General features: G+C 49.1%; 1 protein-coding gene, 1 long non-coding RNA gene and 3 other non-coding genes across 8 annotated transcripts in view; all 5 read right to left on the bottom strand.

The window, feature by feature from the left end:
• Window positions 1-2111: 2111 nt before the first annotated feature.
• On the bottom strand, window positions 2112-6675 carry LOC114004142. 2 transcript variants are annotated; one of them, XR_005563897.1, is made up of 5 exons: window positions 6611-6675; window positions 5645-5757; window positions 4724-4856; window positions 3791-3926; window positions 2112-2680 (listed from the first exon to the last, which is right to left on the bottom strand). It is a non-coding gene; the product is annotated as an uncharacterized LOC114004142 (long non-coding RNA). The 2 variants fall into 2 exon arrangements; XR_003546471.2 differs by lacking the exon at window positions 6611-6675 and adding an exon at window positions 6167-6243.
• On the bottom strand, window positions 3998-4088 carry LOC114004185. The gene has a single exon (XR_003546496.1). It is a non-coding gene; the product is annotated as a small nucleolar SNORD12/SNORD106 (small nucleolar RNA).
• LOC114004184 lies at window positions 4928-5018 on the bottom strand. Its single transcript, XR_003546495.1, has one exon. It is a non-coding gene; the product is annotated as a small nucleolar SNORD12/SNORD106 (small nucleolar RNA).
• LOC114004186 lies at window positions 5829-5912 on the bottom strand. Its single transcript, XR_003546497.1, has one exon. It is a non-coding gene; the product is annotated as a small nucleolar SNORD12/SNORD106 (small nucleolar RNA).
• A 3756-nt stretch (window positions 6676-10431) lies between the features above and the next one.
• Window positions 10432-17356, bottom strand: part of STAU1 (staufen double-stranded RNA binding protein 1) — a 29269-nt gene continuing 22344 nt past the window's right edge. For all 3 annotated transcript variants that reach the window (XM_027751847.2, XM_027751849.2, XM_027751852.2), the window contains 6 exons: window positions 17057-17203; window positions 16199-16271; window positions 14465-14784; window positions 13665-13787; window positions 12118-12203; window positions 10432-11420 (listed from right to left, as the gene is read on the bottom strand). In XM_027751847.2, the coding sequence (XP_027607648.1) occupies window positions 11333-11420; window positions 12118-12203; window positions 13665-13787; window positions 14465-14784; window positions 16199-16271; window positions 17057-17203 (837 nt within the window). In that variant the 3' untranslated portion in view covers window positions 10432-11332. The remainder of the gene's footprint in view (window positions 11421-12117; window positions 12204-13664; window positions 13788-14464; window positions 14785-16198; window positions 16272-17056; window positions 17204-17356) is intronic.

The following is a 17356-nucleotide window of genomic DNA, read 5'->3' as shown; positions in this document are numbered from 1 at the left end:
GGATCCCAAACCTGCTTCCAAGACACCCCACCACTGAAAGGGATCTGCCAAAAAGGGCGGAAGACAAAGAGAAGGCTATAGTTGCAGAACATCTATTTAAAACACTGGATGCTGCAGGAGACAGAAACAGTCTGCTTCAAAACAGTCTTCCCCTTACTGCCTGTGGGGCAGTTTGAGGGTCCTGAAATCTGGATCTTCCTAGGGCAGTTACAAACCTGAGTTGTGCTTCACTGGCTGTCCACGATAATGTGATGTGTCTGACAATCTATCACTGAGCAGAGATGGAAGAGGAAATCACATGAGAAGTAGAAGCAGCAATGAGTTACTGGACTGTGCTTTGCTATAAGTTAATGCAGCTGCTAACAGGTGGTCTAAAAAGAATATAATCATCACCATGCAGTCAAGATATGCCTGGGTCTTTGGGAATACAAATGTTAAACCTTTCCCTGTGTATGAAAATCTATTAAAAGCAACATGAGACAGAGAAATAATCTGTTGTATTTTCCTCTCAGATGCTCATGGCACCAAGAGACAGATCTGTTTGAGAAAAGTAAACATTTGGTTAAACATACCAGCCCAGTGAATGACTCCAGGTTTCAGTTTAGAAAGTTACACAAGTACCTACAGCAAGGTCTGTTCCTGTTACAACTGAACTGGCAATTCTGCCTGTCCCCACTGCCCTGCTCAGCCACTCCTGTGCGGTCACTGTGCTTTGCCGGCCTCCAGAGCTGGTTGGGAGCTCTGTGGGCAGAGAAAGCAAGTCAGCCTTTGTCCAGAACATTCCTCCTGGCCTCCATCTCCTCAGTCAAACCACCCAGTGGACACAGGAGCTGACCAGGGCTAGCAGGGGTCAGGTCAGGGCCAGCTCTGAGGACAGACTGCTTTAAAGTCAGTGTAAAACCTGCCTGTGCCCATCTCTTATCAAAGCACCACAGTAAGAAATTTCCAAATGGGCCTGTCTTAGCTCCACACGTGCTACAGACCCAGAAGTCTGTGCTGGTTTCTCCATTAACTGGGAGGCTCCAACGCAGCCGTTCTGGGGTCAGTTGTGGCAGGTTTGGGTGGTCTCTGGTCACACCGAACCCCTGGCACGGCCCGTTCTGGGCCCGCCCGCCTCCCCCAGCTCTGAGGGGCTGGAGCGGCCGCACAGCGCCCCCTGCTGGCCGGGCTGGGCCTAGGCTAGGCCCAGTCTCAGGCCCAGCCCCAGGCCCAGTCTCAGCCCCAGCCCCAGGCCGAGTCTCAGGCCCAGTCTCAGGCCCAGCCCCAGGCCCAGCCCCAGGCCCAGTCTCAGGCCCAGCCCCAGCCCCAGGCCTCCCCCCTCCCCGCACGTGGCCCAGCACAGTGCCCTGACACACCTCTGTCACCTGCCGAGGCAGATGTGCAGTCAGCCGATGTGGGGTATGGCAGACACAGGAAGTAAGGCATCCTGGTGCTCTTGACTACCTCTGGGACTGAGAAATTTGGTATTGGAAATACCTTGTTTCTTTTCCCTCAGCAATCCGTTTCATGTTCCTGCTCTGCAAACCTGGCAGTTTCCCAAGCAGCACACAGGGAAGGCTGCAGGATCCCTCATCAGGTCTGACCAAAGGAGGTGTTCCTGACACACCAGAGGCAACATCCAAATCCTCACAGACCTGACAAGTTTCCCCTTCCTTCCCAGATTGTGTCACTTCCCTGTAAGACTCTGTATGGGAGACTTCACAAGGCCAGTGACTTACCTGAGAACATGCTCATCTACACCTTGAACCAGGTTAGCCAAAACCCCCTCAGACAAGTGTTCTACACCAGCTGCTCCCACACAGATGCTCCAGGAGCAGCTGAGAGCCTTGGCCAGAAGCCATGCAGAGTGCACCTCTCCCCTCAGCACAGACCAGGGACCTGCAGCACTCGCTGTTCTGTACAGACCCCATGACACCTCCTGCAGCACAGCAGCAGTCACAGTCCCAGTCAAACTCTATTGCCATGAGATCACGCCTTCTCTCTTGGCTTGAGGCAGCTTCATCAGCCTTACACAGCATCACCGTTGCGCTCTGTGCTCTCCCAACTCCCCTAACAAGTGGGAGATCAAGGTATAAGCTGTTAACTATGTAAAGAAAACTTCAGTCACCAGCTGAGTTCACCCAGTACTCAGATTTTATTAAACAGGCTCTATACAGTACAAAACCACACTGTGCTGCAGCATCCCAGATACCCCTTCCCCACTTCACAAGCTGCCAGAGATGAACCACTAAAGCTTTCTGGATGGCAGGGGAGAGCCAAGCCCTGACTCCTCTCCTTACACACAAGGCCCTCCTGTACCTGTCATTGCTCCAAGGAGAGCCTTCCTTGCTTGTAATGACGGGGGCAGGATAACATGAACTGTCAGGCAGGGAATGCAGCCCCTGCAGACAAAAGCATCCAAACTGCATTAAACATGCAGCAAGTTCCAGAATCCATTCCAGTTACATGCCTCATACCCAGGGGATAAAAAATGTGACACCCTCCATCTAAGCTGGCAGGACACCAATTCATCACTCCTGCCAGCTCTGAGGAAAGGCCAGAGCTGTCACAGGGTGATGTGAATGCTGTGGCTTGGACAAGGATCTGAGGCAGCAGCACAGGAGCAGCAGAAGCATCCATCTTCATTAGCAAAACACTGAAACCCCAGCACAGCCCAGGACAACTTCTGACAAATCTCAACCTGTCAAGAAAACAGCCAACATTTTATTTTGTCTGAACACTCTGCCACAAACAGCAAATATACAGCTTTCAAATTCACCCCCAGCACCCTCAAAATCCCCTATTAGATAAGGGTTGCTCTGCAAAGAGCAGAAACTTGCTCCCAGGATGCACTCAAACTGCACTGTGGGAGCTTCTAGAGCAGGTCTTGCCAACAGCCTGGGAGAGCTGACAGAGCAGAGTGCCAGAGAAACATATTCAGTCAGCTCAACCAGCTCCACTGTCTGACACAGAGCACTTGCTTCCTTTTGCATCCAGGGGTACAGGTACAGAGGACACAGTGCTGCTCTTCAGACACTTCAGCCCCCCTGGAGACAGAGCAGCTGCATGGGGCTGGAACTTAGTGAGCCAGTGCCAACAGGTGTTTTATCCAATGAAGTTCTGTTAAGTACATTTTCTAAAGCTTTAGTGAAATCCTAACCAAACAGATTTTCAGGAGTCACATAGTTGATTGTGAAGAAAAAGGACACCAAAGCAATCCCTCTCTTGCAAAAAGACACATTTCTGAAAGCTGACTTTGACCCCCTTCTCAAGGCATTGAAAACCTCCCATTCAAAGGAGCAAAAAACTAATGAAGTTTCAAGAACAAAAGCCCCCTGACTTTTCAAGAAGCCCTTCATTTTAACACTGCTTAAATGGGGCAAGACATAATAATAAATTTATTCCCTGAAACTGAAACCTGTCAGAGCTCTCTGCCATTTATTTGGGATCTTCAGAAAGCAAGAATTCTTTCACTTTTGATCCTAAAGTTGTTCACACACATCAGTGTTACATGTCAGTGTTACTATGGTAGGTGCAGCCTCTAGTGTTGCCTTGGAGTGTGCAGCACACCCTGCAGAGGAGCCTCCTTATATGCCATGAAGGCATCATGCACCTTTGGAACCCATGTGGCTAAAAAAGTTTGCATCAGTATTGCCCACCTGGTAGGGGAAAACAAGGCTGAAGTCACTGTGACAGATGCTCTTCAGCTGAACATTAAAGCTGCCGAAGCACAGCAGAAGCAACTCCCTTGCAGAAAGGTGTTTTTTCCTTCTTTTTTAAGCCAGTTAACATAAGTGGATCCAATACTTACCATTCTTTACTGTCAGAGGGCACACATGGTAGAGCAAAACAGACAACTGCTCTCACCACACCATCACTGTCAGCTGCAGCCTTCACACTTCAGGTCTCCCAGAGGCTCAACCTCCTGTCTCTGCCTTCACAGTGCCCTGTGGGTAAAGCCAAAGGGAACAGTCAGCACCAGGCTCTGCCAGGGCATGGGACACAGCAGCAGTTCCCTGCTGGTGCATCAGACATGATCTGGCTTGAAGAGCAAGAAATCAACACTGTCGCTCTGATGGGGAAAAAATTTAGTCATCACTTACACCAGCAGGTCCCCAGGAGCTGTGGCTGCTCACCCAGTGCAGCTGTGCTACACTCCCACCTCCCTCACCAGATCCACTGGGACAGAGGTCATGGCAGAGGAAGTGGCAAAGCCATGCCCACATCTGCAATCCCTTTATACTCCCTCACACCCTGGCCAGCAAGGGGCAGGGCAGACAAGGCTCAACCAGCAGCACCTCTTAAAGGGACACACTTCAGCCAGAACGGTTCCTGTCCCTTGCTGGGGCAGCCCATCACCCACCTGTCTGTGCAGGGTGTCCTGAGTGAGCCTCTGAACACAGTGCAGCAGGGAAACCAACAGGGCAGAGCTGTAAGCCCCTGTACTGCTCCAGCTTAGCACATAGCAAGTGCAGCTTGCAGACTTCCTGCCCTGCTGGTTTTTTCACAAGCCATATCTGCCACTTTGGACATGCTGGAACAGGAGGCTCAAAGGACCTCATTCCAATGCTCATGCACGAGGGAAATCTCTGCACTTTCATCTCTACAATACTCACATCTGTCTAGTCCCCAGGGACAAAGTGGGAGCAACTCCCTTGCAGAAAAAGGTATTTCCTCCCCTCCTTTTTTTTATTTATTTCAATTTAATTTTAACATGTGATTCACAATTACTTTTAAGACTTACCATTATTTGCTAGAGTGCAAGCATAGTGGAGCAAAACAGACAGCTGCTCTCACCACACCATCACTGTCAGCTGCAGCCTTCACACTTCAGGTCTCACAGAGGCTCAACCTCCTGTCTCTGCCTTCACAGTGCCCTGTGGGTAAAGCCAAAGGGAATAGTCAGCACCAGGCTCTGCCAGCGCATGGGACACAGCAGCACTTCCCTGCTGGTGCATCAGACATGATCTGGCTTGAAGAGCAAGAAATCAACACTGTCGCTCTGATGGGGAAAAAATTTAGTCATCACTTACACCAGCAGGTCCCCAGAAGCTGTGGCTGCTCACCCAGTGCAGCTGTGCCACACTCCCACCTCCCCCAGCAGATCCACGGGTAGCGAGGGAGTTCATGCTGATCTTTCCCCAGGAACAGCTGGCTGGTCAGCATGCTCAACAGGCACAAAAATTATGAACAAACACCTATGTATGGGGGTTCCAGAGCAGAGCCCAAGACAGTCAAGGCATGTAAAAGAGGCAATAAGCAGAGATTATTAGCTTATTACTTTTTGCAGGCCCAGGCCTTCTGCCTTGTGTGAGGCTCCCCTGCAGCAGGAGCCGTGCAGGCCGCAGGGAGGCACAGCTCGGCCATGAGCACCGGGACCCGCAGTGCCCAGCACTGCCCGTGGTGGGGCAGGACCCCCGGACCACCCCGGGGCCAGCACCCACCGCCCTGCCCGGGCTGCAGCCCCTGTCCCGCGGGGAGAGGGACCCGCCGGGCCAGCGGCCGTACCCACACGTGACAGCTCTCCAGGGACACCAACGCGTTGCAGGAGCAATTTATTTATACGTGCACATACGCAGAAATAAATATATTTGAACATATTAAAAATTATATACTTAAACGTATATATTTAAACCACTAATGCACAGTCACTTTACGCACTCACCGCTCCCCCCCCGCAGGGGCTCAGACCCTGCGGCACACCCCGGGTACGTGCCCCCATCGCCGGCCTGGCCCCGGTCATGGGGCTCCCAGAGGCGTCCTGGGCTCCGGCTCGCCCTGCAGGGAAACAAGGAACAGTCAGCACCGAGGAACAGTCATTACCCGCCCCCGGGCCCGGCGGCGGCTCCGCTGGTGTATCAGACACGATCTGGCTTGGAAAGCAGTGCTCAACACTGTCGCTCTGACGGGGAAAGAGTCATCACTCCACCAGCGAGCGCCCGGGCGGGTGCAGAGAGCCCTGTGTGGCCCGCCCGCGACAGCCGGCCCCTCACCGGGAACGCGGGCGGAGCCCCGCAAGGAGCCTTTGGGCCGGGCCGGCGGCCGAGCGGAGGCCTCAGCGGGCGGGCAGCGAGGTGCCGCCGGCAGACACCCGCACCGGCACGGCCGACCCCCGGGAACGGGCACATGGGGACCCAGGGCCCACCCGCCCCGGCCCACCCGCAGCCCCAAGTGACCGCACACCCACCTCGGCCGCGCCGCACAAAGAGGCCGAAGGGCCCCGCGCGAGGCCCTTTATGGGCTGCGCAGGCCCCGCCCGCGCCGAGGGGGCGGTGCCGCCGCCATGTCGGGCGGTACCGGGGGGGCCGCGGGGCCGCTCCCGCCTCATCCGCGTTCCCCGCCCGCCCCGCTCCGCTTCCCGCCGAGGGGCCGCGCGGGGCCGGACCGTCTGTGGCCCTCCTGTGGCTGCCGCGGTCCCCGAGCCGGTGCAGGGGGCGAGAGGCGCGGCCGGCGGCGGTGGGGCCGCCATTTCGCGGTGCCGGGCAGGGCGGGCGCGGTGCCTCATGGCGGGGGAGCGCGGCCGGGGCCGAGGTGCGGCCGGTGTGCTTCGCCGGGATGGGCGAGCGTGGCTGATTTTCCCTGCTTAATGGAAAAAAAATCCCCACCGTTTCAGAGGTGTGCAGTGACTCACCGAAAGGCACGTGCAGGTGCGGTGCCAACATCCCTCACGCCTCTGATCGCCCTCAGCCCGGAGCAGGAGCCCCACAGGCCGTGCGGGGGCCGCCCGCTGACCCCCTGTTTTCCCCGGGACGGGGCTCGGCGCGGGTCTGTGTCCGTGTCTGGGGTACGTGTCACAGTCGGGTACTTTGCTTTTAGCTGCTAGACACTGGCAAATCACGTTGCGTTAGTTTGCCACTGAGTAACGTCAGTAATGGAATAGAGAACAAAGGATGTCTTGAACGAAAACAGCCCTGCCTGTAATTCAAGCACTGCCGTGACTGATGCTTTTATAGCTATAAATGCACCTTGGAAACGGGCTGTGAACCCAGCCATCCAGATCTAGTGGAGACGTGCCACATGACATCCTCGAGCACACGTGGAAGGTATTCCCAGAGTCCTGCACTCCGGCGGTGTGAGCACCTCTCCGTGTTCAGAAGGCCAGCCCAGCACGGCCCGCCCTCTCCATCGCAGCGTTGTTCTGCAGCCGCGGCCCTCCCTCCCGGGGAAGGCGGGAACTTCTGTCCCTGGAATAACACCAGCTAAAAGATGGGGGTTGAAATGGAATCACGCAGGGGCACAGGCAGGGAGAGGCACAAAGCCGGAAGCCAGTTTCCATCAGCAGGGGAGTTTCTGGGGAATAAACACAGGAGCTGAACAGCTCTGAGTGCTGCAGGAAGCTGCTTTGGTCCAGACTAGCTCAGAATCATTGCTCCATGCTTTGGGTTTTTCTGTTTGTAAAACACACATAGATTCTGCCAAGGCTCAAGAAGGTGTGAGAAGGGTGACTTGTCCTGTGGTGCTTCACAAACCAGCACCTTGGCACCAGGTCCTACCATCTCATCAAGGATTCAGTGACCTGACTGAGCTGGCTGGGAGGTGAGAGCATCTCGAGGGACCTGCGGAAGGGGCAAGTCAGGGATGGTGCTTGAAACATGATGAAAGCAGGAAAAGGCACCTGATCAGTTTGTTGGCTGGTTTGCAAAATACAGCCAAGGCTCTGCAAATCTGCCTGGGACAGCCACGGGAGGTGTTTTAGATGCTCTGAAAGATAAGCCTGCCTTGTTTCACTTGTCCAGTAGTATTTACAGGCACATCCTGCAGGGACATAAATGGGCCTTACAGGATGTTTGGCAGAAACTGCTTAATTCAGGTACCGTTAAAATGCTTTTTCCAGATTAAGTGTGTTTGTAGACAACTAATTCTTGAAAGCAGCCTATCAAACAGGACTTGTGGAATAAATCTCAATGCCATTAATCCAAGTTCCAGAACACCAAAAGATGAAAAGACAATCACAGGAAGGACATTTTAAAGAAGATTACAGGGAAAACTAATCTTGTTACACTGCAAACCCATGTCACATGCACAGCGCAAAAAGGAACTGTAAACATGATTTGTGTTGCTTAGCTTGGCAAGGAAGGGAAAGTAAGAAGGTCTGGGGTACTCAACAGCTGCAGCAGAGCTTAGTATTGTATTTATTTGATTTCACTGGGTTTTATTCTCCATGGCAAAACCAAGTGGAAAATGTCTTTAGCAAGATGAGTTCTTCAGCTCAGTCAGGGCTCGTTAGACTCAGGAAGTTCCTCAAGAGGCAGCAAAAGTCTCTCCAGTCCCAGTTCTCCCCACTGTTCCCTTGCAGTGGGAACTCTGGTGTGGGCACCTCGGGGCAGAGCAGCAGCCCGTGCCCTGCAGCTCCTCCCCGGAGCATCAGCCCGGCCTGGGCACAGGGTGGGCACTGCTGGCACCTCCCGCCCGTGTCCCTCTGCCTGCTCTGGGCGAGTCCCATAGCAGCAGAGCCCCTACCCAGCCTCATGGGCGTGCCCAGGGTGAGGGTAAAAGGCTAAAAGTCCCATGGGTGTTTTTGAAAGTACCACAGCTTGAGACAAACGTGTTTGTATTCCCTGCCAGCCCTCACAGGGGCTGTGGCAGCATCTCCTGAACCCCAACACGAGTGTGAGCACACGGGCTGTACCAAGGGGGTGTTGACAGTGACCAGCAGGATTGCCTGCTTTGGGAGCAGTGATCTCCCTTCTGGACTGACAAAGGCATTTAAACATAAGAGATTGTCTTTTGTTTGGAAATAATAAACACAAGTGGAAGAACAGGGTGAAAGCATTAAAAGCTCTGTGGAGAACAGGTTCCTGCATCATTAACATGGGACTTTTAAAATCTAAACTATCCTCTATTAGCAGGCTGCTAAAAATACTGTGAAAGTGGAAGTGGGAGAATGAGTAAAGTTTAAAAGCACTATAATGTGTCATTTTTAATCAAAGACAATTTTGTTTCCTTAGGATCCTGCTAGTGCTATACAAAATAATTTGTTTCATCAAATAATAAAATGCACTCTTTTGTAAGTATTATAAGCAGCAAACAACTATGGGGTTGCTTCACAAAAGACTAGTGAAGTGGTATCCACACATCCCATCCCTGCCTGCAGTTAGGCACTTGTGGAACCTCCACCATTTGTCTTTATAGAGTAGGAGGGAAATAAAACTATTTCTGACTTTGATCAGTGGGTTGAAACAGAATTTTGGTTTGATCCTTAGGTAACAAAACAGCTGCCAAGTACAGCTCCATTTAATTCTGTTGCATATGTTACTAAACTTTGACTGGGGAATTAAGAATAACAACCCTGCTGACTCCAGACTGAGCCCTTTCAGGTGCGATTTGTCCAAAAGAAGGGTCAGTTGTCTATATCCTAAACCAAAACAACAGCAACAAGTTCTGGGAATGTATTTTAATATTCTGTAACAAGTGTTTCTGTGGATCCAGGGACAATAACAGGCTATAGTCCCATCCAAGGAGAAAACTCCTCAGCAGCAGCAGGTGCAGGTGGGGAGAGCATTCCCACCGCTGTCAGCGTGCTCCCTTTCCAATAGGAATTGTTTGGTAAGGACTTTCTCAGTTGGAAGAATTTGCAATACAAAGCCTCAGCCTAGCAAGTTTCTTTTAATTTTTAAATGTACAGCATTTTAGTTCTACAAATGTAAAAAAAAAAAAAAAAAAAAAAAACAAAAAAAAAAAAAAAAAAAAAACTTTACAATGTTTGGGTTTTTTTTTTTTTTGCTCATCATGATCAAACCCAACGTGATTCAATGCAATCTGGTCTGCAGTTCCTGTGGCCCGATTGCCTTGGATGATGCAAATACAACGGCCAAGACACGTAGCTCTGAGACAGCGCCTGCAGGAGCTGCTCTCTGTGGCAGAGTCCCTGCGGGTGCTGAGTCCCTGCGGGTGCTGAGTCCCTGCGGGTGCTGAGTCCCTGCGGGTGCTGAGTCCCTGCGGGTGCTGAGTCCCTGCGGGTGCTGCACAGCGCAGGAACGGCTACAGGTCGCAGGTAAGGACACACCGAAGGAGACACGGACACGTGTCAGGTCTGGTTTGCAGCACTGCCCCCCAGTCACAAGGCAAGGCAAGGCTGGGACTCCAAGCAAACAAGGAAACTTCAAAGCAGAGACTTGAAGCAGTCCCGCCCACCGGCCGTGCCAGGGTCCTCGTCTAAGCTGACTTTTAAATTTCACTTAAAACTCCAGTTTAAGCTCCCATTAACAAAGCTGCACTAACACACTGTGGCACAAATAACAAACCGTAGCCACGTCACTTCGCATTCCCTTCCCTGCCAGGTCTGCACACCCTGCACGGCACGAGCAGGGACCCCGATGCACTCGGGACCCACCATAAGTTACTCCACAGCTTCACACACTGCCTGGACTAGAGCACAAGCATTACAAATCTATCAAAAAAGCAGCCCCCGCGGTGGCATTACAAGAATAAATTAACCCAAAAAAAAAAAAAAATTTAGTATTACCATTTATTTGTGACAAACACTACGTTTTTACTTACATTCCATGGGGAGAAAAAATTCCAGCGTAAACAATGAACGGAAGCAGTACTGAACTCGCGCGGCTATCGTGCTGTACCTGGACCAAGGCAAACCTCATCGCGCACCCTCCGTGCGCAGGAACACAACATCAAAAGCAACACAGTTATATATAAACATAGGTAATTTTTTTCAGCCCTACATGGAGATGTAATTAAACAGTATAAAGCACTCAAGGAAAATCAATCTGCGGTTTTATATGCACTACATTGAGATCATATCCTGTACTGTAGGAGCTGTGAGCCACCAACGCACAGTCCCCCAAAACACAGCTCAGAGATCACTGAAAGTCACGTTGCATTCGAGTTCCCCTACCCCACACTCAAGAAAACTAGAAATTAAACCAAAAATGATCAAACCAAGTTTAAAATTCCTAAAGTGTTTTAATTAATTCAACCATTGGATAATTAAGGTTGGTTTGCGAAAATATGGGACTTTTTTAAATGGTGGGACACAGCCTGTTTCCAGTGAAACGCTGCTATTCCAATAAAACCAAAAGAACCACATACATGGATATGATCTTCCCAAGTTAGTTCACAGGTAACATGTCAGTCTCAGAAGACAAAGTTTCTAAACTGTGCTATTGTTCTAGATACAATTAAGAAACTTTTAAATGAAAAATTTATAGTGTCATTTCAATCAAAACAACATAATGAAACTAAAAATGTATCACTGTTTGAAGAAAAAGCAACAGTTATGATTTAGACACTACAGTAGGTTGTAGAGACTGTAGCACTCTAACAGTTAGGTTACATTAAGAGGAAGCATTTGATTTTCTCTGGTGCTTTCAGGTTTGGGTTCAGTCAAGAGCCTGTTTCAGGCAGTGCTGTCCAGTGTTTGTCCCAAAGGGTTTGCGCTCGCCGGTTTGAGGAGAGGGTCACTTTCCATTTCTTGTTTCACACATCTAAAATGAGAAAACACCTGTTACTTAGGAGACAAAACACTGTTTACACGAATAAGATGCTTTAAATCAGATACAAAGAATTTGGGGTGCATATAACAATCGGTGCTTTGGGAATCCCACCACTGTTAATTTGAGAGCTTATTATCTCAATGAGAGGCTCAACTTTCTCTCCCCCCAACCCATTCAAGGGACTAATTTACCACCCCTCCATGTTTCTGCTGGAAACGAGCTTTGACCCCTGCACATCCCTTTCCATGTGAGACAGAGGAGTGTGAGAGAGAGGAAGAGGGAGAGGAGCAGCTCAAACCCCCAACGCTGAGTGCCACTACACAGTCACACTCCTGACAGAGAAATGGGAAGGGGCAGCTCAGCAGAGGGAGGCCAGAACTGCCAGGGGTCAGAGCTGTCACCCTGGGCTGGGGTCACCCACTGCTGGGGTCACACCTGTCACGTGTCACCCACTGCTGGGTCACAGCCACCACACTTCACACCCACTCACTCCTGTCAGCACTTTGCACCTGACACGTGAAAAATGCCAATCTTGACCATCCAACCCTCCTCTGGTCCTGCTGGAGGGCCAACAGCCCCCAGCATTTTATCTTTTCTGGCCAAGAAACCCCCTCACATGTTATTTGCCTACAGACCCTCACAGGGTTAACTTGCATCAGTGCAAGGGAAGTCAATGGGTCCCACTCACACAGACATTGGTCCATTTCCTGTCCTTGGCATCTCTGTGGTTTGTTGGTCCAACTCAGACAGCAACTTTAAAATATTCAGTGCAGCCTAAAGAGAAGAGAGAGCACTCATCAATTCAGCCTCAGGCCAGTTCAGTAATTTAGTGAAAGCACTCACTTCAACCAACCAAATGTTCTAATTTTGGTGATATATTTTTTAAGATGCATAATTATGGTGGAAAATGCAATGGGGTAGAATTTCATCTTGCTTCATTAACCAGTGGGATGGTGCTGTGACTGGGGGATTCCCACAGCACTTGTTTCAGCAGTGGGGGAAAATTAACACACAGGACTAGGAACAGCAAGAAAAAAGGTACTAAACTAGTAACTGCTCAAACTGTGCAGAGCTTAAGAGAAAAGACAGAAAAATACACAGAACCAAAAAGTCCCCTGCCAAAAAAGAAAGCAAGTTACACAAGAATCAAAAATACAGCACAGGTAGGCACACATGACTCTTTAACAGGGCCAGTGTGACATGGCCCAGGCCAAGGTCAGTCCCCTCCTTTGACATTTTTTTCAACTTCATTCAGACCAATTTCAGGTGCAGTTTTCCAGCATGTCCCTGGCTCTGGCAGGTGCTTCAGTGACAGATGAACCCTGACCAGAGGAGGGGGCTCATGATTTAAGATCCAAACCAGCTGCCCTTTCCTCTTCTCCCTCCTGCCCTAACCCCTGTGCTCAGTCTGACAGGAGCTCTGCACAGCAGGACATAGAGATGGGCATGAAAATATAAGTGACAAAGATCAAACAATCAAATTATATAAAATAGAAAAGTACTGCAACAGTTTTTAGTATAAAAATGAGTAAACTCGGGTTTCCTAAGTGTATTCACATATTGGAAACGATTCCTTCAGGCTGCACTGGGGTCACCTCTGGAGTCCAGAAGAACAAGAACAGTCCCTCCAAATGGGAGCAGACTGGGAACATCCTGTCAGCTCCACCTGAAGTCTTTTATAGCCAAAGTCCCCTGCAGCTTTCAGTCTGGCAGGCTCATTCTTTCACAAAGAAATATTGCAGCCACTGTTAACAAAAGGTCTTATTTATAAAGGGAGCTGAACAGATTTAGAGTGTCTCCTGCTATCCACTGCTGAACTGCATTTCTTCCACTTGGGATTCCACTCCAGCAGGAAGTCTGGGAACGTGAACCCAACTATCACAGTTCCCAGTGAAACATCAGCCCATTCTGATATAACAGGAAATAAGCGGAGATGCTCTTATGGTTTATAAGTTCCTTTTTGTACATTTACCATCATGTGCTCATGCAAATAATATCAAGATGAAGCAAATGTGCTTTTTGTAGACCAAATGTGCTTTTTGAGCACACGTTGAGCAGATTAGATTATTTAGATTCTGATATTATTAATCATTATTTCAGCAACCTGTGAAATACTAGACAAGAATTAGCCAGGGAGCTGTACAGCATCCAATTCCTTGCTCCCAGCAGTTATATAAGCCTTGGTCTTCCCTCAGGGAAGGTCCAAGAGCAGCATTTCAGCAATGTTCATCATACCATGTCGTGGCAAGACTCCACATCCTTTCCAATCCCATGGCTGATCAGTGGTGGCTGAGAGGAACAGTTTATAAGAGATACAAACTCGTTCTTGTTATTTTTTGGAAAGTCTTTATATTCAACCTGAAGAAAAGAGAAGGATTTAATTCTTTTCAGTTAACCAAGTACAGGAAGTGTATCACAATTGCTACAGATTATTTGCCCATATATGATGCTGAGCCTTTGTCCTCATCATTCTGTCAGTCAGAACCACTCTCATTGAAGTTTAACTTCACTTAAAATGTTTTTAAGTACTCACAGGAGCTCTGCAAGCCTCTTGAATGAAAGTGGCTTAATAATGACCTTTATTCTGAATACTGCTATCTGCATTTCAAATTTCTATATTATGCTTTTTAATCCACCAAGCACCAAACATAGGAAAATGCACAGCCTACAGCAAATGTTAATGTATGAAAGATTAGTGAAAGAACCTGATTTCAGATCAGCCAAGTTCAAGTGCCCACTGTGTTCCTACACTGGGACAATTTTCAGAAAATGCACTTTGATTTTGTTCTTCCAAGACCTCAGAGTAGCACTGAATCAGGGCTGAGGGTGGCCCAGAAACGCACATTTGAAAACTAAATAAAAAAGCTGTGAAGTTCAGTACATGTCACAGGTAAAGTAAAACTTTTACATGAATTTCAGCGGAACAAGCAGCCTCAGAACACATCAGTCACCGTCAGAACTAAAAAGCTTCAGAACAAACAGGCTGGGCCAGCTTGGAGAGCTCCGGCAGAAATCTCACAAAGCTGAACATTTACCTGGATTCCTTGAACGTTGGAGAGATAGTCCAGCTGCTCGGAGGGCCTGGTCAGGGGTCCGTGGGGGACGTGGCCTGAGGAGTTGCTGCTCTTCAATATGGTCTCGGCAGTGGGAGAGGTGCCCCCGTAGAGCAGCTCCCGGGCGATCATCGCCGTCACCGTCGCCTTGGCAGGGTTGGGAGCTGCCCGGCTGAACTCTTTGGTGTGGTGTCCTTGGTTGGCTCCTACAGCCTGGGCAACCTCAGGGACCATGGGAAGAATTCCAGCAGGAAGCTGCTGATGGCTGAGATAAGGCATCCGAAACTCATCTTCTTTATTACCTGCGAGGGGAGAGGTGCACACTGCAGAGCCGCTCTTTGGGAGCCCTCCCGCCGGCACAGGCGGCAAAAGCCACTTGGGAAAAAATAATTTGTTTCAAGTCTCTTTCAAACTACCAACAAACTTGGTGAGCCCAATCAAGGCTTCAGCATCACTGAGACAGAGTTACTGAGTTACTGACTCTGGGCAACACTTTCTCCTGCCAAAGGAGCCCCTTTACCTCCAGGAGCAGTTTCTCCAGGTCAGTCAAGTCCACAGACACCTCCGACAGCTGCAACCACATTCTAGATCGATCTTTTGCTTTCAGAATTTTTTATTTCATCATTTAAAACTGTAGAAGCAAATAATGAAACCACAGAATGGCCAGAGCCACGGTTAAATAATGTAAAGAGAGTGGCAGATAGTCCACAGAGGTTAAACTATGTATTGTGCGAACAAGCAGGGAGGAGAGGTAAAATGGAACATTAGCACAGTGTGAAGAGGCAAGACTTGACTGTTTACAGCAAACATCCAGCCACAGCCAATTGATAGCAATTTACTGACATTATGGCATAAGATAGATTAAAGAGGGATAAGAACAGCTTTCCAAAGGGAACTCATACAGAGCTGTGGGGAAAATTGCAGAGGTGTGCTCAAGAAAGGTGGAGAAGACAGTGCTACTGAAGTAAACTGAGGAGTCACTTATGGCAGAGCAGACAAATGAAGTTCTGCAGGACTGAGCTGTTTCAAGTCTAAGCATGAAAACCAAAAATGTGTAGATGGAAGAAAGCAGGGATAGCAAAATCTGAATAGAAAGTCAGGAAGTTTACTCAAGATCTTCTGGGTGCAGTAAAATATTACTGAAGTCCAAGTCAATCCCAGCTATTTATAATTTAAGCAGCAAAGTTATACTTAAACACATAAAGCACCTGAAACATGCTCTCCAGCACAGAAACCTGTGGTGATAGACAGACTTTCCACACCGACTCCTCCCACCAGCTGACATTCCAGAAAGCAATGCCTGGACACGGGTGGCCAGGTTTGGGGTGTTTTAGTTCCAGCCTGTCACCTGGGTGTGACCCCCACAACCATCCACTGCCTGAAACAAGTGCAGGCACAGCCCCTGCTCTGTCATCAGAGACCAGGCACAGACAGAGGTGGTTCTGGACAAGGCCATTCCTTCTCGCTCCACCTCTGCTTTAGGACGACCAGTTCCAGTTAGTGCTGACACCCTTTCTCTATCCCAAGAAAAAGGGCCTCGGGAGGAATAAACTCTTTGGACTTTGAACAGAACCTTCCCAAGGGCTCCATTTAGTTTGCAAGGCAGCAGCTGCACAGCCCTACTCATCCCAGAGTGCTCAGTGGCACTGCTGGGGACACGGGGAACAGATCTGAGCCCCCCACCAGGGCCATGCTGCTTTCACCCAGGTTACTCACTGGCTGGAGTCTCTTCAGAGCCCGGCTCAAAGAAGGTGACTTTTCTTCCATCACCTGGTTTCTTCACTGGGGTCTTAAAAATAAAAGGAAAAGAACTCAAACTCACAGTATCCCTTTAAAATTCACACCACCACCCCCAAGTTTTAAAGTTTTCAAGATGCAGGTGATCTGACCAGCCAAAATTTTACTGAAGAAATTATTATTCAAAAATCTCAATTATTACATCACTACCGAGAAAAGTTCAGTGATTCTTATTCACTGAAGGACTAAAACTATCCACAGTCCAGAGAAGTGGTATTAGGAACACTCATACTCAGAACCAGATACCAGAATAAAGCCAGTTAAACTGCTGTTAGTTATTGGTACTGCTGAGGAGAGCACACTGGACACACACGAGCACATACATGAAAAGGAGAAAACTAACCCCAGATGTGCTGTCTGAACTCCTTGGTAACATCTGCTGAATCCCCAGCAGAGCACAAGGCTCCTTCCCTGCTCAGGGACCCACCAGAGAGACCTGTAACAAACTTCCCACTGCAAATGGTGACAAGGCTGTATAAAATTATTGCTACCAGAATCCTCAAACCTTCAGGTCTGCAAGTTTCTAACACCAACACATCAATTATCACAGGTTCTGAGCCATTCCATAAAGCAGAAATGCATTCATTTAGCCTTCTGATCAGACTTTGATTTACTTGAAAAACCAAACACTTAATGTGTCCAAAGCACGCTATTTGTTAGAGAACAGTCCCCTCAACACAATTGTTTCCTGGCTAGGGCAGAGAGCACAAATTTCCCACCCTTATCAGCCCAGCCTTTGCTGCAGCATTAAGGAGCCATTGGTTCCTCAAGACTCACCTTCTCTTCTGTCTTTAATGCTGGTTTTGGAGGTTGAGGTTGAGGGACTTTAAAACCTAAGATTTCCAACATATTTTCAGCTGCATTGCGTTTAGCAACCTTTTTGTTTGTGCCCATTCCTTCAGCTGTGTGTACACCAACTTTCACCTGGGCAGAAGAGGAAGAAAAACCAAATCAATTCTTAAGCAGTAGTGAAGGAATTCCCTTACAAGTGATCTGTGTCTCTGGCAGGCCTGGAGTCACAAAATCATTCTAGTGGATCATTGTTCTAAAGAAGTTGTGATTTATTATCAATGTCAT

The sequence above is a fragment of the Pipra filicauda genome, unplaced genomic scaffold (assembly GCF_003945595.2).
Source record: "Pipra filicauda isolate LSUMZ 115617 unplaced genomic scaffold, ASM394559v2 scaffold265_size1292809_pilon, whole genome shotgun sequence".
Taxonomy (NCBI): domain Eukaryota; kingdom Metazoa; phylum Chordata; class Aves; order Passeriformes; family Pipridae; genus Pipra; species Pipra filicauda.
This window is presented reverse-complemented; position numbering and strand designations above follow the sequence as displayed.